At 35.1% G+C, this 24,905-nt stretch overlaps 1 protein-coding gene across 1 annotated transcript in view; it reads left to right on the forward strand.

Annotated features, from left to right (window-relative positions):
* REPS1 (RALBP1 associated Eps domain containing 1) overlaps positions 1 to 24,905 on the forward strand; it is a 67,951-nt gene that overhangs the window by 25,976 nt on the left and 17,070 nt on the right. Inside the window, exons 4-9 of the mRNA XM_082481408.1 lie at positions 4,604 to 4,757; positions 11,219 to 11,346; positions 11,822 to 11,984; positions 12,287 to 12,350; positions 13,202 to 13,356; positions 18,243 to 18,364. Coding sequence (XP_082337534.1) covers positions 4,604 to 4,757; positions 11,219 to 11,346; positions 11,822 to 11,984; positions 12,287 to 12,350; positions 13,202 to 13,356; positions 18,243 to 18,364 — 786 coding nt within the window. The remainder of the gene's footprint in view (positions 1 to 4,603; positions 4,758 to 11,218; positions 11,347 to 11,821; positions 11,985 to 12,286; positions 12,351 to 13,201; positions 13,357 to 18,242; positions 18,365 to 24,905) is intronic.

The following is a 24,905-nucleotide window of genomic DNA, read 5'->3' on the forward strand; positions in this document are numbered from 1 at the left end:
TAATTGTTGGTATTATCCACATTGTTGGAATTATCTTCTGTGGCCCCCCACTGAAGTATGCTGAGTTCAGGTTAAATGTAGTGCAGTTCCTTTGTCTAGAAAATCACAAAAATAGTATCAGCCAACTTAAGTAAAATTTCCTATGCTGTGATTGATCTCTTTTCCATTTGTCTTTATATTTAATTATTACTTTCTTCAAAGACTGGTGTAAAACCTTTAAAACTGTTGAGGTTGAGGCTGAACCATACACCCTCAACTCTAAAAATGTGTAGTGCTGTATGTGGAGAAGTTCGCATTGAATCTTGGACTATTTTGTTCTTCCATGTGAATGTTGATTACAGAACATGGGTTCTGCAATGCAATTACCATCTCTAGCATAATCTGTCTTCATGATGGATCTGTTCCCTGACTCTTATGCAGGCTGTGTGGTGTCAGGACCTGGATCACAACACCGTTAGAGCTACTCTTTGGATACCATGTCTTGCATCATTGTCTCTGGAGTTCTCCTTAGGAGGCTTTCTTCTATGGCCTGAGCTGTGAGATCCAGGAAAAGGTTTATAATCTCATTTGACTCAAGTATACTTGCAATGCTCTTCTGAGGTTGAGATCCCTCCAGAGTTGCTTTAGCACAGTATTGCCTTCCCTTACTCCAGTTTGTTTGACTTACCTTCACTAAGGTTTTTCTTTTAGAGCCATATACTCTGTCACCTTTATTAATTGACATGCTATTTTTAGTAACTGTGAGTCCAAAAAAGTCCAAGTTTGAGTCCTTCATAGTGTCTTGTTTCGTAATTCCAGTTTGACAAAAATCATGCTTTTTTACAACTTTTTAAATGTGTTTTTTAATTAAGATGGATTACTTAATTTTTGCCTGTTAGCTATAATCTTATTTTTTTTTATTATAGAAGAATGTTCCCAGCAGTTTGATTTAACATGAAAATGTTAAATAGTTATTAACTATTTATGTCAACATGCTTTTATTTAGATCTGTTTTCTGTAATCATGTAAAGAGAAAAAAAATAATTGTCTTAAGATAGCAATTACAATGTTCTGGTTTTTACTATGATTTTTGTTGAGGTTTGTTTGGAGAGAAATTAAAAGCTAGTGATTAAATGTTTAAATATAATTGCATTGAAAGAGCTAAAACAGTTTATCAAAATAAGATTTTAACAGTCTAATAAATGATACATCAACTACAGTATGCAGATGGTGAATAAAATTGTCAAAGTTTCCAAAGAGATTAGGTGCGTAACTTCTGTTCAGATTGGTGAAATTCAACATTGCTGAGTTATCAGTAACACAAATTAGGCAAACTGTTGTAGTTGTTACATGTTAGGATTTTGAAGAGCAATTACGTTAAGTTCTGTACCCTAATAATCTCAGAAAAATCTCATCCTGGATATTTCAGGCTTTCAAAATTACTTTCTTTTATTAATGGATCGAACAGATGAAGGTGAACAACTCTGCTTCCTCAGCTGTAACGTACACTCAAATCAGTCTTGGTTTATGAGTGTATGTTGCAGTTGAGAAACAGAGGTGGTTCTAATGAACATACTGCCTCCGTTTACGAAAACGTGAAGCTCAATGCAAAATGGAAGTGGAAACTTGGCACAACAAACCATATTTTTCTAAGCATGAGTATATGAAAATGACAACTTCTAACCCATTGCAAAGGCAGATACATAGTTGATGTCAACCTATGTATAAAGGGGTGAATAAACACGTAATTACCATTTCAATAAATCCCTACTCATTGTGTTTTCCCATGACTGCCTTTGAACCTGAGTCAATGTTCCTGCAGTCCTGCATCCTCCCCAGTCTTTTCTGGCTTGCATCTTCCTTCTTTACACTTGCATTGAGCTATCGGTATTTTGGCTAAACCGTTTTATACATACATATATACACAAGTATATGTTTGTGTATATATATATAAATACATAAATATATACATATTTAAAAAAAATAATTTAGTTTAGCTCTCCTAAGCTTGTAGTAAACTAGATCAATGAATGCCATGAATGGTATATGAGAGTGACTGTGGTTGCACAGGGGAAAGATGGTGCTAGAGTAATGCCATCTAAATTTGGTTTAAACTGCTTTGGGAATGTGTGTCTTGTAATGAACATAAAGCTGAAGATGTGGCTTATTCCTCTTCCAGAAGCGTTTTGACATCAGAGTTGGTGACACGCTTTTGCTATTTCATAATTTTGGCGTCTGTAAGCTGAAGCTCCAAATCTCTTGTGGGAAATCTGTAAACGTTCAGAATTCTGATATAACACTGACTGGAACACTGTGAACAAAGTTAATTATTTATTATGCTTGTACTTCTGATGATCTGATTACCGTTATTACATGCTTTACAGAATCACATGAACCACATGTAAAGTAAACATTTAGAATTGAATTTGAGGCTCATATTCACAATTTCTTACTATCTCTTGGGCATAAGGCCAAACGTTAGACAGCGGCTTACTGTATGGTGACAGTTGTGAGCTTCATTAGGGCAAGGCTGCTTCATGAGGACTATGTGTCAAGGGTTTTAATGTTCACATGCAGTTACTAGCAGTAGTGAGCGGTTTCCTTTAGGTAGACTATCATATGTTTGTCTGCCTCAAGTTTTCTTCCGTCTCTTTCTGGATCATCTGACTCACCAGAGTAAGAGTACCGGAGTAAATGAATAGTGTCTGCGACCAAGCATAGCTTTCCCTAGGTTTACTCATGGTATTTTGTCTAAAAATTAAACATCCTTCAAATTTTGTTTGATAAAAGATGGCTTTTATAAAAGCTTCCTCTTCCACTGGCTTTTAATTGATTTCAGTGATGCATCATCATGGTTCTCCTAGCACCTGTTGCACTATGCTAAGCAGAATAACCATTCAACCTCGGTTTTAGCCTCCAGCCTGCAAGTAGCACTCTGGATACCTTCACTCCTTCCCCTCTTGCCCCCATGTACATGGAAGGGTAAGAATGTACTGTCATCTACAATAAATTTCTTGTCAAGTAAGATGCTAAGAGGAGGAATCTGCAGGTAAATTTCAGAAAGGCGTGAAATGGCAACAAGAAAATCTTGAACTAGTGGAGGTATGGTGGAAAAACAGTGACTTTGACCATGCAATCAGCTGGTCCCTGAATTAAAAGTTGAAGTGAATTTACTGCTCCCAGCCACTTTGTAATACTCTTTGCTAACACATATGGGCATCATTTAGATGCTTTGAACAGAAAGTTCAAAGTCTTGTGGCCTCAATGGTCAGAACTTTCAGAAAATACCTAAGTTGTAGAATCAATGAGGCTGGCCCTGTATCCCAGGAAATATGAAAGTTGGAGGGGGGGCAGGGGGGAAGTGGGGAAGTGAAGTTATACATTAACGCATTAGAAAGTAACCAGTCATCATGGCCCAAAATCTTTTTTGTTAGGATGCATGTAGTTTTAGTAATTACTTTGGTTGGAGAAAAGCTTGTTTATGGTATTTTCTCATTGACTTTTAGATGTTTGCAGGTGTAATATTGATTAAAAAGGATAATGACCTTTGAGTGTTCAGCAAGGTAAACCAGTTCACTTTTGGGAATCATGTGGAAGCCTACGGTCAGTCTGGCTGTTGGTACTTGATAGTATGTTAATAGTTGTTAGCACAGAGTACCAATTTATTTTTTTTTTTTTTTACTACTGAAACAGAATTTGAGATTTCTAGCTTTGTTTTTACTTTTCTAGGAAACTCGGGAGTTCAAGCTTTGCTTTCTTGTTGTACTTGTTTTCACTAATTTCAGTTCAGTTCAAACTGGGAGATCTGGAAAATAGGAATTTCAAAATTTCTAGATATAGGGAGAAAAATTACTATATAAATACTTTACTTTGTACAATATACATTTTTCCTTTGTATTTTATGTGAAATGGAATAATCTAATAATCTGAATGTCTTATGAAACAGGTACAAATTGCATATGTGATTCTCTGTTTTCCTACCTGTTCAGGGAGAATATAGTACAATGTGGGATTAAAGAGAAGCTTGAGTCTTAAAGTCAGGGCAAAACTACCTTGTAATTTGTACAACAGAGAAGTATATCCTAGATGACATCATTCTTTGAAAAAAAATTACATCTACGTTTTTGCATATTACAAAAAGTGGCCTGTCTAGTGATTTTTTTTTTTTTTTTTTTTCCCCCAGTGTTTAATTCTGGTTTGTTTTTTAAATGAAGGTAACTGATTGAGAATCACTTGATAAAAATTAGGTACAATAATAAATTGTACAGTAAGTAGTTTTTCTCTTGAGACCTGGGTTCAAATGTAACTTTTATCACAAGTGAAAGTGAGTTTTATAATCTAGTTTCCTTTGTAGCCAAGTCATTTAATTTGGCATTGCTGTTGTCTTAAGAATGCCAAGTTGAAAATATATTAGATGATATTGTTTGAAGTGAATGTGTCCAGTGCCAGTCATATTGTACCTGACTTTTCCTGTTCCTGCATTTTAATAAGTACTAAAATTTTCACTCTCTAAAATGAGACTTTAACTGCAGTGATGGTTGTTCCTAGAAATAATGGTTTTAGATAGGCTTTTATGTATTTAGTTATTTAGTAAAAAACTTAAAAGGTTCCTTTGTTTTATTAGGAGTCCACATCTCCAGTTGTTTCACCACAGCAATCCCCACCAACCTCTCCACATACATGGAGGAAGCACAACCGCCATCCCAGCGGAGGGAATAATGAACGACCTCTTGCTGGACCTGGGCCTTTTTGGGCTCCATTTAGTGAAGCACAACCAGGTATAAATGTCTTCTGTTATGCTTCAGCTCTAACCCAAAGTTGTGGAATTCTTAAATATTAAATGAGTTCAGGGCAGTTTATCTTTGTGTTTTCCAATCCTGGAAACTTTCTTGCAGATTCAAATGTTCATGTTGCTGGCAGCACTGTGGAATCTGTGGTCTTGCACATGGCAGATCCGTTTCTTAGTGTGGTATGGGAAATGCTTAGAGTTGGGAGGGAGGGCAAGAGAGTATGAAGGTTTCCCAGTGGAAAGTTTTCTAATACAAAAATGACATCCTATTGAAATTGTGCAGGAACTGTCAGTATACCCCAAAATGTGGGAAGCTCAAGGGAAAGCAGCAGATAATGTATTGTTTGTTTGAATTATGTTTCTGGTAGATTAGATGAATTGTCAGAACAACTCATTCTCTGAAGAGGTTTTTTGCTTTCTTTAAAGTTTACGTAAACAGAACTGAAGCTACCGTATCTCCAATCTGTCAAGGTAGAACCACTTGTTTCGGTACAGCTTTTCATCCTTTATTGTTCTTCGTTTAACATGAAGACCCTCCCTGTTGTTGTATTGCTGTGCTCAGATTTAAAAAGCTTTCCCCCTTAATATCTCATATTTCAAAAAGTTCAGTTTTCTTTTCTGATATCTGATAGAATTTATAAATATGGAACAGCGGAGCAATTCTAATTCAGGTTCTGGTTTTGATGATACTGATAAATAGTATGTTGCATTTTGTAGGCTGTAGATTCAGATTGAACTGTGGTTGGTTGGTTTATTTCAGTTGTGATATTCCAATTTGATCTGTTACAAATGACAATAAATTGAAAGGTGAGTTATAAGCATCCATGGAGGACCAGGGATTCAGTTGTTAGAATTGGTTTGATAAGGAAATAAAACTTACTTTAGAAGTGAAGTGGATTGTATGCAGAGGTTTGTGCCAGTGTCCTGAACGTTATTTGCTAGTAAGTGCCAGTCAATTTAGAATAAAAAAAAAAAAAAAGAATATTAGTGTGGTCATTGCATATATAATCACTTCTAAGGGTTCAGTCCAGGCATTGTAATTTTTCAGCAGTCAAATTCTTTTTTTTTTTTTTTTTTCATAGTTTAGTTGATGTGCTTTTCTTGCAAGCTGAAATACAAATTTATCTGGTAGCTGATTTCTAACTTGTGAAGTTTTTCTAACTTGGGAAGTCAAGGACTCTGGGAAAGTATGCAAACTGGGAAAGTATACAAACTATGTTGAGGAGTTCAATACTGTCCTCTTAACATGGTATTACAACTTTAATATTTCAGTTTGGCAATGCTTTCCCTGTGATGTCTAATGGATAAATTTTTCAGTACCAGTCTGAAAATATTTCTGAACTAGTTCAATATTCATTGATTTTATATTCCATACTGAAACACATTCATAGTGTGTTTAAAGTAATTTGGAGATACTGTTATAGAAGGATTGTCTGTTCTGCCAATGCTAAGGATAGGGTGGATTTTCATGTATTAGTTTAACAAAAATTGTCATCCTGCAGGTGATTCTTTTGCACTGCAGATGATTAATTATTCCTTTGAATTTCAGCTGTTCTAGACAGTTCATCATTCTTTTTACCTTCTGTGCCTACTTTTTAAGGGATAGCATTTTGTAGAAAAATGTTCTGCTCACATTTAGGCAGAACCAGATAGACTGGTGGTTACTTTTCTTAAAATCAGCTTTGCAAGCTCATCTTGATTCCAATGCAAGATGTTTTTGAGAAATTGGGTAACTTGCAAGTATGTGATATTATTTCAGTAGGATTTAATGCAGGAGTATGCCATTTCACTTGTGATCCAAGAAAAATAAGAACCCAGGTCTCTCTGCTTGTATTTCACATTAAGTAAAACCTTATTTGAGGATAATGGGATTGTCAGCTGAAAGCATGGAACCTCAAGTGTGAAAATGTTTCTGACATAATAATAAAAAGCATGCTGCCTTAAAACAGAAAGACAAAAATCAAAACATAACTTTTTGTTTGGAGAAAGACGTGTTTAAACAGGAAGATTCTGACTTAGGCATAGGACACTCCATTGCATCATCATACTCCTACCAGGAACAAAATTGAATAGTGCTTTCTGTATCAAATTGGGCGGTAGAATAATTACTAGATAATGACTCAGTTGTTTTTTAAAAAATCTTACACCTTGTCATGTATCAGAAGTTGTAAGCCTAACTTATAGCTGTAGTTCTGATTTCTTGAGGAAGAAAACCTGTTCTCATCTCAACAGAGCAAAGGAATTTGGATTTTACAAATTTTTTTTGCCACTGTGTTCTCCAGTAATTCAGTTATGATAGTGTTAGTGATGCTTCATAAGTAGCTGGTCTCTCAGGCACTGTCATGACTAGGTCAGTGTGCTTACACATATGAAATCACAAGCCGAGGCTTGTTACCATCTTTCTTCAAGCCTTTTTGTAAAGAGAGCCCCAAAGGGTGCATCTATTTTACTTTAATATCAGGAATTTAAAGTTTTGTGACAGACATTGATCACCTGTGTAGAATGAAGTTTATAGTTCCTTCAGGTCTCATCCTTAAATGTCAGAGTCAATTCTATTAAAACCTCAGTCTCAAGTCTTCCAAGTGTCTTTGATTTAATAGTTTAAGATAAAGCTGTTAAAAACATGTTATGTCTCAGTTCTGGCTTGTGTCTCTGGTCTGGATCGGTCTTCATAGAATAGTACAGTGGATGACTGAACCCCTTGAAGGAAACAGAATTGTATATGAGATGAGAGCCTCTTGTTCCTATAGTTACAAGAGAAAAAAAAACCAACTTCCTACTTTTACCTTTTCAGCTCATTTTGCACCACAGCTTCAGCTGCTAGAAAGACTGACAAACATGGGAGAAAGAACACCTTCCCAACTTCAAATGATAGTTGAGTAGCATGTCAGAATAGGGGCTAGAAATTATTTTTTATTACCTTGTAGTCTGTTTGGACTGGATGCAAAGCAGAACATTTATGTTGGTACTATCCAAATAATGATTTCAAACTAGTGAAAAAACCTGAGGTCTTCTGTTCAGTCATAGAACCTCTGTTAGGTTTCTTTTGGCATTACATCAAGGTTCTGTTTTGATGTCTGAATACGTATGAGAACTTGCAGCCCTAAGCCACACTTTTTTCCTCATTGGGAGAGACTTTGCTGCATGCAGTTCATGAAATCAAGAACCCGAAGACTTCCTGGACAGAAATGGAACATGTTTACTGTACTAACAGTTCACTTGCATCTTTAGAGTCCTGAGACATTTATTTACTGTGTTTGCAGGGGACTGAATAGTCCTTTTTCTCCTAGTTACTACTTCAATAACTGTTGATAATTGGCCTTGTTACAAGTTAAAGATTATTCTTACCTGGATGTGCTTATTAAGGGAGAGAATAGTTCTACAGCATTTTATCTTATTGCCAAAATTGTACTCACCTTCTGGTTTCATTTCATCACAAACTGGTGGTAAGGCAGGCTCTTGCTAATTTACAAAGTTAGTTGAAAATTTAGTTCTCTGTAAGTAAACCCACATTTGTATAGTCGTTGAAAAGTACAGGCTACTCAGATATTATCTAGATAGACCATTTCTTAAACTTACATTTATAGCTTAAAGTGAGGGGTTAACTTTTCTCCTGCAGGAAATGAGATAATTTTCCACAAGTTATCAATGTGTTTAAGATATTAAATCTAGAGGAGAAGGATATAGAGCAGCAACAGGAATTCAAGTTAGAACTTCGTGCTAAAGGTAGTGCATTAGAATTCACCAGCTAGTTCAAATCTGATAATTGGTCTTAGGCCTACTCTCCATTCAAAGCGCTGTTAATGGTGTTTTCACATGTGAAAATGCACAGAGACCATTGGAGGTTGCTTCTTCATGGTGTTACAAAACATAAAATAAAAATACACTGATTGCTGTGAGTCTTCTTTGTGACCCCTTTTTTTTTTTTTTTTTTTTCTACCTTCCTTTCCACCACAGTGTTCCCAGTCTGGTTTTGTAGTTTGAGAAGAAAGTGAGGGATGACTAATTCAAATGTCAAATAGATGTAGTTTTAATGATTGAGAATTGAGTTACTGGCTGGTGGCAGTCCATGAGTATGCGTATATCCAGGTGTCCACAGTTACTAGTAAAGTAATCTTTCTCCAGTGTTCTCCAGCCTTCCCATCCTGTGTCCTAAAACGTTGTGTCCACAGAGTGAGTAACAGGAACAGTAAAGCAAGTGTATTCTTCTTGAGATGGTTTGAACAGAAAGGAAACGGTTCTTGTAGTACTTTTAAAGTCCTCTGAAGGTATGACAGTTTGGTGCTACTGACACCTTCATCACTGTCAAAGTACTGCTTTGGAAGAGGTGCTGTGCTAAGTGGGGTACAAGTTGAACTGTACTAAGACAAGTTGTTGAGAGAAGTAAAGGCGGAGTAAACATATATAAGGTTAGTGGTAATAATGTCAGTGTCTGAGGGGCAGAGGAAGGGAGAGCCACTGTATCAAAAGTAAAATTTGTGTGGCATATCCATAGGAGAGAGGGGAAGGACCTGTCTGAATCTTACAGTCTGTTAACCCTGTGCTGAAGGAGACCAGGTGGAGAGAGACTGAGCTTTTCTGTGTGTTTCTTTCCAGTGTTTTAGAATTAGGCCACCTACTGAAGAATAGCCCCAGTGCATCAAACGCATTGCCTTAATTATCAACAATTTTGGATAAAGTCTCTAGAAGCTCCAGGCCACATCAGGGGCTTCCAGAAGTGGTGGACAAAATTGGGAACAAAAGGAGTAGTTAATAGTGGCAGTAGTGCTAACTTTAAGAACAAACAAACAAAAACAAACCCCAAAATCCCAACAATAATGTAACCTCTCAATTTTGTATATTTGACTTATCTCCTCCTTCAAAAAATCTTTCTCCCTCTGGAAATCTCAATTTTTATTTTATGTAATGCAAGATTAAATGTGTTGTGCACGATTATGGCTATTGTATGTAGGAGAAGAGCAGTTCTAAGCATTTCTCTTATTACCTTCTCCTAGGAAAAGGGTCGTTTATGGAATGAAAGAGTAACTGCATACTGCCAGATATTAAATAGCAATTTTGTATACTAATGATGTTACTGTTACTTTACATGTTAGCCCTCAGTGTGCCTCACCGATTCTCAGATTTCCTTCACTGTTTGCTGCATTGTATACTAGTAGTGTCATCAATCTCCAAGATCCTGAAATTGTTGATATTTGTCAGCTTCATAGATAGATTCCCTGTATATGAATGGACTTACCATAGCAATAATATTTAGCCAACATCTTGACAATAAATTCCTGGGGTTTATTGCTTCAATTTAGATCTTAGTGGCAGGATTAAAATTATGACATTAATGTCATCTTTCTTGTTTGTGGGTTGTGTGGAGGGCTTACAGAAACTCTCAAGAAGTTGACCTGCCTTTTAAAAGGAAATCTGCTTCTGCATGAGGCAGAAATTCATATCTAAGTATGACTTTATTTAACATATTTCAAGAGAACATTTAGTTGTGCAAGAAGAGTAGATTAAAGTAATCAGTTTCACAATTGCTGTTTAGATTTAAGGAGTTCAGCATTTCTTTTAGGAGTCAAAAAGTAGAATGGAGTCCTGGGATTCTTCTAGACTTGTTCTAGATGGTTTGTTTTCCCTCTGATCCAAGCTCCTTACATTTTTAATTTGCAACTGCAATTTAAGAGAATTTTGGGGGTTTTGTACATAGAACAGTGGGTGGCCAAATCTTTCTATAGTTGCTTCATAGTTATTTTAATATTAAGACATTGAACATCAGCAGTACTTCAGAAGTAGATTATGACAAAACACTGGGTGAATCTCAATTATTGTATTCCAGATAGTTAATACATTGCAGATGTCAGCACTCTATATTGGGTGCCTTTTATTATTCTTGGCCTGTTTTTAAGCAACTAGAAATAATTTAGGAAAAAAGAATTATCTGTGCTAAAAAGCCTGATTCTTAAGAGGAATTTCCAAGGCCTTGTTCTTTGAATGGCAAACTAAAACCTAAAAAAGAAAAACATTTCATAATAATGATAATAAAGGTGCATGCTAATATCATATGCCACTTTTAAATAGCTGTTTGTCCATATAAATATTGCTCATTTCATTTAAGTGAAAATGTGGACTATTAATAAACTCATTGAAAACCCATTATATGGGTAAAACTCAACTTACATTTTTACACGTCGCAATAAGCTTGTTCCTCACTTCTGTCTTTTTAGTACAGATTTAAGCAGACCTAGTATAAAAATCTATAGGAGTGAGTTGTCAGAAGGTGAACTTTGTCAACTTGGCGCAATTTGGTTTTCATTTTCTTCCACATTCTACAAGTGTGTATCTCCCTGACAGCAGTATGTGTTCCAGGATTATTTTTTTTTTTTTGACTGCTTTCCATACCCATAGTTCTTACTCGGTTTTCAAGGTTGTCGTTTGAAAAGGAAATGTTTCTTCTACTTTCAGGCTCATCTACTTCTAGTGATCCCATATGGTCTGGCCATTCACCACCACCCCATCAAGAAAATTGGGTCAGTTTTGCAGATACCCCACCAACCAGTGCTCTTTTAGCCATGCATCCTGCTTCTGTCCAGGTGTGACACTTTATTGGTATTTGATTTGCTTCATTCAGATTGATGTTGCAATCTTTTTTTTTTTTATAATTTTTGTTGCAGATGTTTAGTGTTTATCCATGCTGTAGTCTGTTCAGTGCTATTTACCCAACAGATACTTGTTTCATTGAGTTGACTTCATTTGAAATGATTAACTGAAAGCTACTAATTTAAAAAAATGTCCAAAATTATTACTTTAAAACACTTGTGTTTAGCTTTTTTTGCATTTGTGCCATACTTTTTTTTTCTGCATACATATCTGCAGTCATTCCTGTCCATATGTATCTGTGTGCAAAAATACCCTGCCATTATCCTGTAGATGCAATCTGCTGATAGCTTCCTGCAGTTGTTAAACTGCTGCGAGATTTAACTATGCTTTATTTTTTGAAGGCAAGAACTTGAGAATTCATAGAAGCATTTTAGGTAGATAATACTGAGGAAAAATATTTCATTTCAGGACCAGACAACAGTACGAACTGTAGCATCAGCTACAACAACAAATGAAATTCGTAGGCAATCAAGTAGTTATGATGACCCCTGGAAAATAACTGATGAACAAAGGCAGTATTATGTTAATCAGTTTAAAACCATTCAACCTGATCTAAATGGATTTATACCAGGTAAGTTACTCTTTAAAAAATATAATTGTGGGTACAGCAGTTCTGTTACAAAGACTTTGTCGTATACTTACGTTTGCATACCACTTTGAAGAAAGTTCCGCATTTTATTGATAATGTTCTAGTAAACTCCAGTGTACTTCAAAAAAGAACTTGAAACCAATTTGCCTCTGTCCTTCTTTTAAGCCTAATAATTAGTGCCATTTTTCCCAAAAACTTTGCTAAATAGCTCATCTCTTTTACCAAACTCTGTCTTCTAATGATTTAACTTGTTTTAAATATTAAAAATGGCTGTAATTTTTCAGGATCTGCAGCTAAAGAATTTTTCACTAAGTCAAAACTACCTATTCTGGAACTTTCTCATATTTGGTAAGTGTTATGTATCTTTATTCAGGATAATTATTTAGAAAGATGACAGCTGTCTGGCAGTTATCTAATAATCTACTTACTAGAAGGTGCTATTAAGTGAAATTTCACTAATACTCTAGTATGTTCAGTTCTAGTTAAATTTATGCCAATAATTACTTTCATGGGCTTTAATGGGTCACAGCTGGCACTATTTACAAGGCATTTTGAATTCTTGAAGAAATTTCAAACGCTTCAGAGTAAAAAGTAATTTATTTGAGGTTTTTATTGTTAAAGATGCATTTACATTTAAATTATTAATCCCTTATTTGTATTTATTTATTCAAGTCTAAGTTTAAATGAGATGTGCAGATGCAGATATTTTTAAATGCACTTAGTGGGACTAGATGACAAATTTAGCTTTGACTTGGTGCAAAGCTTGTGTTTCATTGTATTCTGGAATTTGTTCTGCATCATTGCATGCTGTCATTAAGTGGCTTACCTTGGCAGATTAGATCTTTCTGTGAAATGACTTCTAGTTCAGGTATTTTCCCATTCAAAATAAATCACATTTCCTCAGCACTATCATTTCTTTAGTATACTTTACCAAAAATCTGAGGCCAATAATATTGTGCAGTACTGTCTTAAATGAGTTAAAAACCTGGAAAGATAAAAGTAGGTTTAAATGATCTTTAAGAAGTGTTATGAATGAAGGCTCATCTTTGAAAAGTAAAGCATGTAGCGCTAATATATTGTTTAATAGGGTAAGATGAACTACGGTCTGCATTCTTTGATCTTCCAAGGAACACAACAGATGTCTTTTGGAAGTAAAATAACCTTAAGGAACTTTATTTATACTAAGTTTTCCTTTTTAGGGAACTGTCAGATTTTGATAAAGATGGTGCACTGACATTGGATGAGTTCTGTGCTGCATTTCATCTGGTAGTTGCTAGGAAGAATGGGTATGATTTGCCAGAAAAGTTACCTGAAAGTTTAATGCCCAAACTGATTGATTTGGAAGATTCAACAGGTAAGACATGTTTCAGCACAAATTTCACTATTTTCAAATGATGGTATAGTTGTTATAGTATATCAGCAGATATTTATAGTTTTGTATGAGCGTAATGCATTAGTCAGTATGAAGTAAAGAAATGTGCAATATGTAGAAATCTTAGCGCTCAGAGCTAATCTGAGCATGTACTTAGTTCTGTACAGGGACATGTTATTTGGGAACAGTTCACGTATTGACCAGTACATTTGGAAATACCGCTTGTGTCCTTTAAAGGTCAAAGAAAACAAAATTGTCACAGTATTGATTTTATTCATGATCAGCTATTGTATTCCAGATTCCCAACCCAGCTATACTTCAAACTTGCTTTCAAATGAATATGCTTTCTGTTTACCCTCATTTCTGAAAATGACATGAATTTCTAGGTCTTGAAGGTACTTAAAAATTTTTTCCAGATTCAATGCTAGAGGTAGGACTGTGTAGTTTAAAAGTACACGCTCAGTAGCACAGATTTTTTTTTTTTCCAATTTTACCCCTGACCTGGCAGCAGGATTTATCCTCCATTGCTTTGGCACCTAGTCTTTCCTTGCATAGTGCTTTACCTTTGGATGCTCCCAGATAAAGTATTGAAGGTATGAGTTCTGCTTGTTAACATGTACCAAAACCTCAGTCCCATAACTGAAAAGCAAACTAATGTTCCGTGTAAAAGTGGTGTTTAAAAACAGGATATTTGTGGCAATCTTCCTCTTTGATTTTAAAACAGATAAAGGAAGCTGAATATTTTAGAATATTTTAGTTTACTTTTTAAGCAGTCTTTGCATGGTAAGGCAGGTTGTACTGTGGGTGCACAGGTACTATGATTTCCTAAAATTTTAATTTTTTTTTTACTAAATACTTCAAAGAGGATCTCTTCATACTGTGTTTGTAGGATGGCAAAGACTTTCATCTGACAATTATTGACGAGTTCTCAAACTAGATACTGTGGCTCTTACTACCTCTTCTTTAATAATTAAACCATTTTCTGTAGGAGTAGCTTGACTCTTCAAAAAAACTTTTCAACAGCAGTCAGCCACAACTGAAGTGTTTCAGTATGAGTAATCATTTTGCTATGACAAAGACAGTCGTAAGAAATATCTACAACTAAGTGGGTGAATATCGAGCAAGTGTCTAAAACCTGTTTATTCCGTCTATTTTTGTATTAAGGTGATGGACAAGGAAAAATCTTGATAGGAAATAGAGTAACATTTATTTGTATAAACCATTGGGTTTTTTAAAAAGAAAAAACAACCAACTATATCTGTACCTGATCTTCTACTGCCTCTGTTGGTAGTAGATTTCAAGGCTTTTATCGTTTAACTGAACTTGTCTGGAAACCTTATAAATTGGACATGAAACCAAGAAGTGTTATGTGTATGTTTATTATTTTTATTTTACAGGCAACTTTGTTAATATAAAACTTTGACTTATTTTCATGAGGTACAATGTGATCTTTAAATTGGAGGAATTTTTTTTTTTTTTTTTTTTTAGTTTGGGCCACCAGTGTTCGAAATAGCTTTTCTAGCACCTAACATGATTTATCACCAAAATTTATATGTTGAATGAAAGACTTCAAGAGAAGTTATTGATGTGGTTTTACTTGTCGTTACAACAGTCTAACTCACCAATATACATTTACTATTTTAATCTAAATTAACAGTTACTCATAGGTCTATGTGGAGACTAATGTGCATGATAAATTACATGGGTTCAACTTAAGGACTATAAATCAGCCTAGAAAGATCAACCAGTTAATTTTCTGTAATAATTTTCTCTTAGTTCCCATAAAAGCTGTATTTCGATAAAGCTCTTTTCCAACAGCCTTCTCAGAAATAGAAACTGTAAAATATGGCATCAGAGTGTCTTTTTGAATGCACTTTTTTCGTGGGATACAACTTTCTCAAAGAAATGTAGTGATCTACTGCCTGAAACCTCAGTATGAATAACATACTTTCAAATGGTTCAAGAAGGTGAATTACCTGAATGTCTTTTTAAACCAGTGTGCAAGATGGTAAACTTTATTTCAAATGTGTTAACAATACCCTTATTAATTCTGTCCTCTTGTTAGAAACTTTCCCCTTGACATTTCATGCTTCTGCTCTGTGCTTGAAACTTGCTGTCTCTTTCTGTTTTGACTTTTAAACTTTTGGCCAGCAGAAAGAGAAGTATCACAGGGCTCCCTCCAGCCTATGTCTCTGTTCAGACAGAGGGAGGGAAGATCTCTCATGGTCTACTCTGGCAGCCTCTCCCTCATCAGCCTCTGTGAATCTATTATGTGACCAACCGCAGGTGTCCCAAACCTGTTAACGTATTGGTCTTGTCTTACATCTGGTTTCATGGCCAGGGATATGTATTATGTATTTCTCTCACATGACATAGACCTATTGTGTAATAAAGCATTTATATAGTTAGTCATTTTTCTGGTATAGCACTACACCTCTACAGAATTTTAATAGGGAAAAAAAAATGTTAAATGATGTGCTAATATCTTTCTGATGACTAGGGAGAGAAATGAGATGTTTTAAGTTCTCAGAATAGTGTGGTAATTCTACAATACATTTGAATAGTTTTAGTATTTTGAATTGGATCATATACTTCAAAGAACTATTTGGATTGCAGCAGCTCCACTTAAGATTTAACACTGAATTGTGGTGTTTGTAGATAAATAATGTCTGCTCTTCAGAACGAGCAAGATCTATCTGCATAAGAAGAGCACGTAGAAAAAAAAAAACTGCAGTGAATGAAAATGGGAGCTTGAAGTCAGGCAGCAAGTTTTGCTTTTCTGTGAATTTTTTTTGTTTGGGCTGCTGCAGCAATGCTATTCCTTTGTAAGAAAAAGAATCTGCTCTACTTTGTGTCTTACACAACTTTATTACTTTAACCTCTGAAGTTTTCCATAGGTGTCTTGTGCATGCTTCATGTAGATATTTGTAAAATTCTGTGATTTACAGGTAGCTGCATAGTCTACCCATAGCAGTTTTCAGCCTTGTGTTCTGACCTTGTGTTTAACACTAGTAGTTAATTCAGTTATCAAGTGCACCACTGCTGAAGGGAGAATTTTGAGTGTGTTTTTGATTCACTAGAAAATTTTTATTCATATTACACTTCAGAGCAATAGATATGCAATATGCCTTCCCAAAACATTACCACTGGCATATTTTGAACTTAGTATATTATTTTGTGTATAATGACCACAGCATGTCATCTTGACTACTTGGTGCCATCATTGCACCTGTAAATGTCAGCTTGATGTAGCCTATTTTTTATTGCCAGATGCTTTTTGCCTGAAGCAGGTATTAGATGCAGTTTCTATCTGGAATAATTTGTAAAGCCATTTTCTCTAAAGGCCAGTAGTACAAGATGCTAGGTGCTGGGCACAATTTTGGGGACATTGAGTCTCAACCTAATATCTAACTCTTTACAGGAAGTTTAAAAGACCTTTAAAATTTTGAGTTATTGGTTTCTGTGCGTGGCTTTTTTCATGTCAGTAGCACCTCAATTGCTCCTGGCTTCAAGATGGGACAATTCATTTCTTTCTGGACTTAAATGTTTTGGCTGTTCTTTCTAGGCTGTGCCTCTTGCTGTCCCCAGCATCACTTTGGAGACAATGGCTTGATCTTGGTCTTCAAAGGTGCAGTTGGTCACCATTGACTATTCAAGTGTTTCCAGTTCAATTTGACGCTGGATTTGTTATGAGTTTTTTCTGAATGGAAGACAGCAGACAGACTGTTGAGCTGTCGCAGGAGGAGTGGGCTGCAGAGTTCAGCTCTTCAGAAGCCTGCAATCAGTCCTTTTTATAAATTTTAATAAAATTTTGGTACGGTCTATCACACATGCTTGTGACAGTCGTCTTCAATCACATTTCTATCAAGCAGTCCTTTTAAATGGTAATTTAATTAAGCCAACTTTCCTCTTGTGCAGTATTTTGTCTTGTTCAGGGTTTAAATTCTACAAACATCTTGTTAATGTGTCTAGCTACTTATCAGTCACTCTTTCAACTGTTCCTGTTACATTATACAGTTGTAATCTGAACTTCAGGTTTTTGATGCTTTCAGTGCATTGCTTTAGCTTATATTGTGGTATCTGGCAAACTAGATGACACTGTAAGCAGGATTTTACTGTGTTATGCAGAATGCTTAATCTTACCCAGATTTACTTTCTGTTTAAACAGAACAAAAATAAGTGTGCTGCATCATAAAAATTTGTATAATTCTGAGGGATTGTTTCTGCAAGGCACTGTACTTGCTGAAAGTGCAGAGAAAACTGAAATAACAGTAATAACGTACAGTTGTAATGTGACAGCTACCAGACTTGTTCAGTTTGCAAAATGCAGTGAATGGAAACACCATCGTTTTAGTAAGGAAGCTTAAAACTTAAAATATTCTGTAGGGAATAATTGTAGGGAATGGTTTTCTTCATCTCTATTTTCGTATTCTTTGGTTTGTGTTTGCATTGATACACTGCTTTTGCTTTAACTTTTCATATAAGGAAGTATTGTATTCTGTAAGGTAAACTCGGTGCTGGGTTTGATGTAATAAACGTTACCATGAAGTTATTCTCTCATAATGTAAGAAAATTATTTCTACGTGTCATCAGCATCTAAAAAGGCTATTTAAAAGCCAAAGTACAGGGAGATAGTATAGTACAGAGTAATCTTCAAAGTCCAATTTTCAGAAAGATCCTCGAAATAAGAGTAGCACCTGATAAATGCTATATTTGACTTGAATGTTTTTTGTCTGCTGCTAAGTATTTACTTGGAAAAGATGAAACCAAAGGGTACTTTGCACTTTCCATGAGATGTGAGCAGTTCTTCTGAGAATAAACTGAATGCAGTTCATGATTTTGGTTTATAGTGATTCCTGTCATTTCAGAAGTTGGGGAACAGACTGGTGAGGTAGGTTACTCCAGCTCTCCAGCGGAAGCACCTCCAAGCAAGTCTCCATCAATGCCATCCCTAAACCAGACCTGGCCAGAATTGAATCAGAGCAGTGAGGTTAGCACTTTTATTTGAGTTATTTCATTGCCCGTCAATAACTAAATTGTGTATGCATCCATAATTCATCATAAGTGGATTGTTGATTACAAATTGTGAAAAAGTTAGCAGGACAATAGACACAAGAAGGTTCTACACGCGTTAAATTGTAAAAAAGGTAATGTTTTCCTCCTGATTTTTCTGTCTCATTGTGAGGGGAGCTACTATTTAAAATGTCATTAATGGTAGTTAAGCTTTATGTTAATCACAAAATGATCTCGTAGCATTTATTGGAAAAGTTGAATTCATTCTTGATTTTTTTCATTTGTTTTTGGTTGGGGTTTTTGTTACCTCTGAAGGGCTGTTATAGCCAATACTTTTGCAAAACTTCAAAATAAATTTCTGTCAGATCTGGACACTAAGACTGATTTCTGGAGGTGACTTTACCTTGAAATATAAAATATCTCACCAGTAATGTAGAGAAGTCATTGCTCTGGGTTTGTCTCAGAAGCAAAGACTCAGAGTTGAATCTGAAGCCATGTTGGCTAAATTTATATACATTTTAAATTTTTGCTGTATGTACTGCTGCTTTATCATCCTTTACCGTACATATTTGCTATATAAGTAGTCTTATATAGTATTTCATCAGAATTTGAAACTGAAGTTACCAAACAGGATTTTTAAATTCCCACGCAAACAAATGCCCATTGTTTAAAAAGCCTGTAAGGGATTAATTCCTAGAGTTTTTCTTGTTGCTCTGTTTTAACACTTTTGCTTTTGACTTAGTATAAACCAATGTTCTATTCTAAGAACTACGTCAGAGATGCAAACGAGTTCCTGATTGCAACCGTTCTACAAAGATGATGTAGACTTATTTTTCTTTATAAGGGGGCGGGAGGATTGAAATTATTTTTTGAAAATTTTTCATTTAATAATCTGAGACTCTCAAGAAGAATCTAAAACTTGTTTTAACGTCTAAGATAGTTCTGTCAGTGGCTGAGTGTTATCTTACCCACTTTTCTTACTGAAAGAGCTTTTTGTGGCTTACTTTATTTGTTAGACTTCGAGTGAATAGAAGATTGGTAGTAAAAGATTTAGGCAAACCAAAGGAGAGTCAGTATGAAACAAAGTAAGCAAATTTCTAGGAAATTTGCTTCCTCTCAGAAGAGAGCACTTTGTAAATTCTGCTATTCCTCTAAAGGGCAAATGCCAGCCTTGCAGTGATGTCCTTACCAAATAAAAAATGTAGGAAATGATTTAGTGATTCTTAGTTGTTCTGTTTGACAGAGTGACTCTAAGACTGCTGGTAGGAAGCTGTGTTTTAGGAGGGAGGTGAACAGATGTTCAGTTTTTGCTAAAAATCTGTAAATGTCTGCAACTGTATTAAAATTTGCATTGATACACTCCCTCATGTTTGCAATAAAGATTTAATAAGCTAATAATTCAGTAAGGTGCATTGTAATTGAACAGATTCCTTCAGTGTCCATTGCGATTCAAACCAATTGAATAGGGTAATTGCACTGGTGGAACAAAGTTAATGACAGTTCTCTGACAGCCAAAATCTGGTCTTATCTATCTGAATGGGCAAAGTCAGTTTTGTAATGTGTTGTTGGTTTGGGGGTTTTGTTTTGTTTTTTTTTAAATCTACTAAAACTTTAATAGATTTGGAAAAGTTCTCATGCTAAATATACTACCAGATACTAACTGTACTAAAATGAGTTGAACAATTATTAAATGGTAAGAGTTTTATGTTCTAACACAAAGGAATTTCTGATTTTTCAGCTATATTGCTTGCTTGTTGCTCCTCAGCATTTTCTTTTCAGCATGAGTCAGGTCAAAGTCCTCAAGGTTTTAATGCCATGAAAAAATTTCTGGTATTATCACAGGCACTAGTCTAATTGTTTCCTCTTTGAACCTCTTATAACTGCCATAAAAAAATTAATTGCTTGAAAAAGTCATGCATCTTTGGATCATCTGTCTTTCCAGGCAGATTCATCCCCATTAGTTTCAAAACTGTTGGTTACTCTGTTCTTTCTAGCTCATAGTTGATTTTTAGACTCCAGTTGTCAGGCACAGTTACTGTAAGCTCACAAATATGGACCAAGGCATCAATCTCAAACTTCAGAATAAAGAGCACCATGACAATCCATCTAACTCTGGATACTGCATGTTTCACATTCTCATCTCTTCAGTCATCAATCACTTCTTTCTCACTTCCTGCATCTTTTCTATCCAGTCTCAAGGCTGAGTACTGAGTTCTGAGAGCTTAAAAAAATTGAAAATGCTACTATATTGTTGTTGAAAACAGTGTAGTGTCATATGGTCATATTAGCTTTGACACAGATACAGAGATTTGCTTTTGAGTTCACAACTGTTATGCCGTGTTTCAAATGTCTTGCTGTTCTTTTAGTAATGGTTCAGGTTGCTGTGAGTTTTAGTTTCTAGTAATTAACTTTTTGAAAGTATTTTTGAAACATTTTTGCAAGCCTATAAGACAACTATCTTAGTTTCAGCTAGTAGAAGTATTATCCTAGCAAATCGGTTGTATTATCTGTGCTTTTAAACCTTGCTCAGAGTTTGAGATGCAGTCCAGTAGATCCTTAATATAGGTAGCTTTCTATTAACCAGGGAATTAGCAGTAACTGGCTTCTGGTAGTATTTCAGGATGGAGCACAAATATATTCCCCAGAGCAGTCAGGAGGTGTTGGTGTTCATTTGTCTGTGCCCAGCTAGGGAGCCTGAGGACAAGTAATGAATATCCTGCAGTTTGCCTTCAGAGGAGTAGAATAAGAAGTAAATTTAGCATCCATCTCTAAAAACTAATATTTTTAACATTTATGTTAATTATAACATAGATGCTGTATGCCTTTATGGAAGTTTTGAAAAATTAAGAAACAATATTTTTGTAATCACATGGTCTGTTAGCCAGTCTCATGGGTAACTTTGAAGCCACTGGCCAAATAGAGTTTAAAGGGGTAGTAGTGGTAGTCCTAAAATAAATATTAATGCATGTTTTATGAAAATGAGCAGCTGTGTAAATGCAAGAGGCCAAATCAGGTGGAAGGCTGGCAGAACTTGGCCATTAAGTTTCTGACTTAGTAAAAAATGGCTCACTCAGCAGGTTTGTATAGCTCCAAACTACTTGTAATACTGCCCCTTCATGATGGGGTGGAGCGACAGAGATGAGCTGTTTAATACCAGGAATGGGACAGAGCAGTTAGGAAGAGAAACCCTATATCCTTACTAAAAAGGATTCATTAGATTCTGTCCGTGAAGAGGATAGTTTTGTGTGGTTAAAAAAAAAAAAAAAAAAAAAAAAGACAAAAAACCCAACCCAACAAAACCACAACAAAACAACCAGAAAAAAACCCGCCCCCAAGCCCCCATATGAATGGTATCCCATAATCCTTGCTTTAATTTAAAGTTTGAAATGAGGAGATAAGGCTCTGTTTCTACAAGGAACAGCACCACGCATGAAAGCATTTAAAAATTTGGTTAACGTTTTTCTGAATTTAATTTCTGCTGATTGAAAACAGTTATTTAGGAATTTCCATAAAGTTATTTCAGAAATAACAGGTTTAGACTAGGTTCACATACAGGCTATTCAATGAATATAGCTTAGTGTAGAGGAGCATGTGAGATTAGGTTGACTAACACCATGTAGTTTGTCCTGTATCTTCTGGAATCACTTATGTTTATTTGCCTATAGAGATAGGACAAGAATAATGATTTGTTTTCACCACTACACTAACATAATTTTTTTGTCAAATTCTCTGAGCGCTCAAATTTTTTTATTCGTAATTTTTGTTGTAGTGTTTGAAACTTGGTTAGTATTTACTTGCTATTTTACCAAAATATAATGAGTTTAGCATTCCTATTGTGATTTGTAATCTGGTTTCTGGATCACAGGCTAATTTTATGTACTTTGGTACTTTGTTGATCCAGTTGTGGCTGTAGCTTGACTTAATAAGCATGAGGACTCTTGACAACCATGTATTGATACAGCATGCCTATATCTTATAAAATTATCCAGAGATTGACTTATTTGCTTTTAGCAATCAATGGTATGTTTGAATTTAATTCTTTGCCTTGTCAGTGATTTAGACTTGTAAAAATACTCTTTTACGGCATAGAATCACTTCTCAGGGGTTGCACTGGCAAGCTGAACTGATGTAATTGAAGTACTCTGCTCAGTGTTGATTTGTCTGGGATTTTGTAACAAAATCAGATTTTATGAAATATGTTTGAAATTCAGCAGCTACAAAGCTGAAGAACCTTTCTGTGGATTTTAGAATTACACACACAATGGCTTACCCAGGTTTTTTACCTGTATGATGTTCATTGGCAAACATGAACTCTGAAGGTAATTCTGTGTTGACTGTGCACCTGTATCTTCATTATGAGATGTGAATGGAAAGATTAATATTCACGGATAACAAACTTGGTTGCACAACAATCTCAGACTGAAACAGCAATACTTAATGTGTGTTAGTGTGCTTTCCAAGTCAAGTACTGTCCAGTGCAAATATAGTACTTTCCAGTGCAACCTCTATGCTAAATCTCCTCAGTGATCTTTTACTCCCATCTTTCTCATCATGCTGACTTCTCTCCTCTGTCTGTTCAGCAGTGGGAGACATTTAGCGAACGCTCTTCAAGCTCACAAACTCTGACCCAATTTGATTCTAACATTGCACCAGCTGATCCTGTAAGTCAATCACTTAGCTTGCTTGTTTGAAATTAATTTTATTAACACTGAATTTCCATTCATTGTGTTTAGCTGTTATGCATGATTCCATGGACTGCTTTTTGGGGAATGGTGGCAGGCTTCTTAATGTTGGAGCTTATTTTAGGAATATAAATTTTCTAGTACTGCTTGTGTTTAATATCTGAGTGCAAAGAATGCTTTTTCCGCTTGATTTTAATGTAATACAACACTGCTATCAAAACCTGTATTACACAAAGTATTTAAACATAATGTTTGTTTGAAAATGTTTATAAGTCAGCACAAGGGCCGCTCCCAGTTATAAACCAGTCCTGGTTTAGATTTTTGTCTTCAATGTTGTTGGTCTTTTTTCAAGTTGCACAGCTTGATTTGTACAAACTCTTAAGAGTTGACAGTGCCAACTTCACTTGAAAAAACTACTGGGCTTCAATGGGTGTGGTATTTCATACTCCTAATGTTTTCACCAAGTTACTTTTATTAATAAGGCTTTTAGTATTTCTGCAGCTAAACCTCTGCTTTTCTAATGCTTTACTCAGTGAGGAGTGTTCTGAAGGTTTATAAAGTTAAATATCTTGCCAAATTTGGGAGCCAGAAATTCACTAGTGTTTCAAGTTCTGCTGGTTTTAAACTTGACAGCGTGTGACATTGAAGCAGTCCTGAAATGCATTAAAATTACTTCAGTATTTAGCTGCTGCCTTCATCCTGCTTTTCTTACAAATTACCACTCTTAGTGTCCATTTTAATTGAATTAATTATGGTGTTAGTGTCCATTTGATTATATAACAAAATATAATAGGTGTACATAATACGCATTTACCTGCTTTTAGTATTAAAAAGATCACTTCTGAAAAGATATAAAACATATATACATATATTCTAAATACATCGGTGCTCCACTCAGAGTTAACACTGATATTTATGTGGAAATTGCATTTCTGGTGGAAGCTAGACTTCAAACTGCACTGTCAAATTGCCTTTAGTAAACATTCAAAACAAATGAAAATGTCATACTTTGAGTGAAAACCAGCCCTTTTTCATCTGAGACAGAGTTTTTGGTTTAAATGTACTGTATTTTTATGTTTTAATGAACTAAATGTGATGAAAATCAGTTTATAGTTGTTTCTTACTGTGTATAATTGCTTGACAGTAAAGAGCTATCACTGTCTTTTCCACAATAAGATAGTAATTTATTTTTAGACACAATTAGTGAATGACAGAAATCTGAAGTTTGATTTTTATTTTTTTTCCCATACGCTGATAATGTAAAAAGTAGAACAGTGATATATGGAAAACTCATATATAGCCATATATATGTTTGTGTGTATAAACAGAAATTCAATAGAAATACAAAAATGATACTGGGAGATCATATTCTTGAGTTGTTTTCTTATGGTACTTACTAGTTGAGAAAAATTTTAAAGAATGGTAAGTGTCCTTGATGTTTGCTAAGGGAACAGACTTTGGGAATAGATACTTCAGAGTCTTTATTTTCATATGAAAGTAACAAATGGCAACAAACTTTCAGTCTTGGTGTGCAGACTTCTTATTTTAGCAGTCTCAACAGTGATGCATAGGAATGATTTATTAAAAAACTGCTTTCCCAAAGGAGAGAATCAGCTTTCTCGAGTAGTAGTTAATAACTGACTAAAGAGTAAATTCATAGACCAATTCTTCTCACTTTTTGTTGGAAAAGCAGCTGCTTTGGAGGTAAAAGATAAGTAAAATGAATAAAACACTACATCCATCCCCTAGTATGGGAACATAATTTGCCTATTGTTAGTGAAAGTTGGTAACGTGTTGTTTTGTGTAAAATTAGCCTAATGATCTGAATTACGAATT

The sequence above is a fragment of the Vanellus vanellus genome, assembly GCF_965231255.1.
Source record: "Vanellus vanellus genome assembly, chromosome: 3".
Lineage (NCBI taxonomy): Eukaryota > Metazoa > Chordata > Aves > Charadriiformes > Charadriidae > Vanellus > Vanellus vanellus.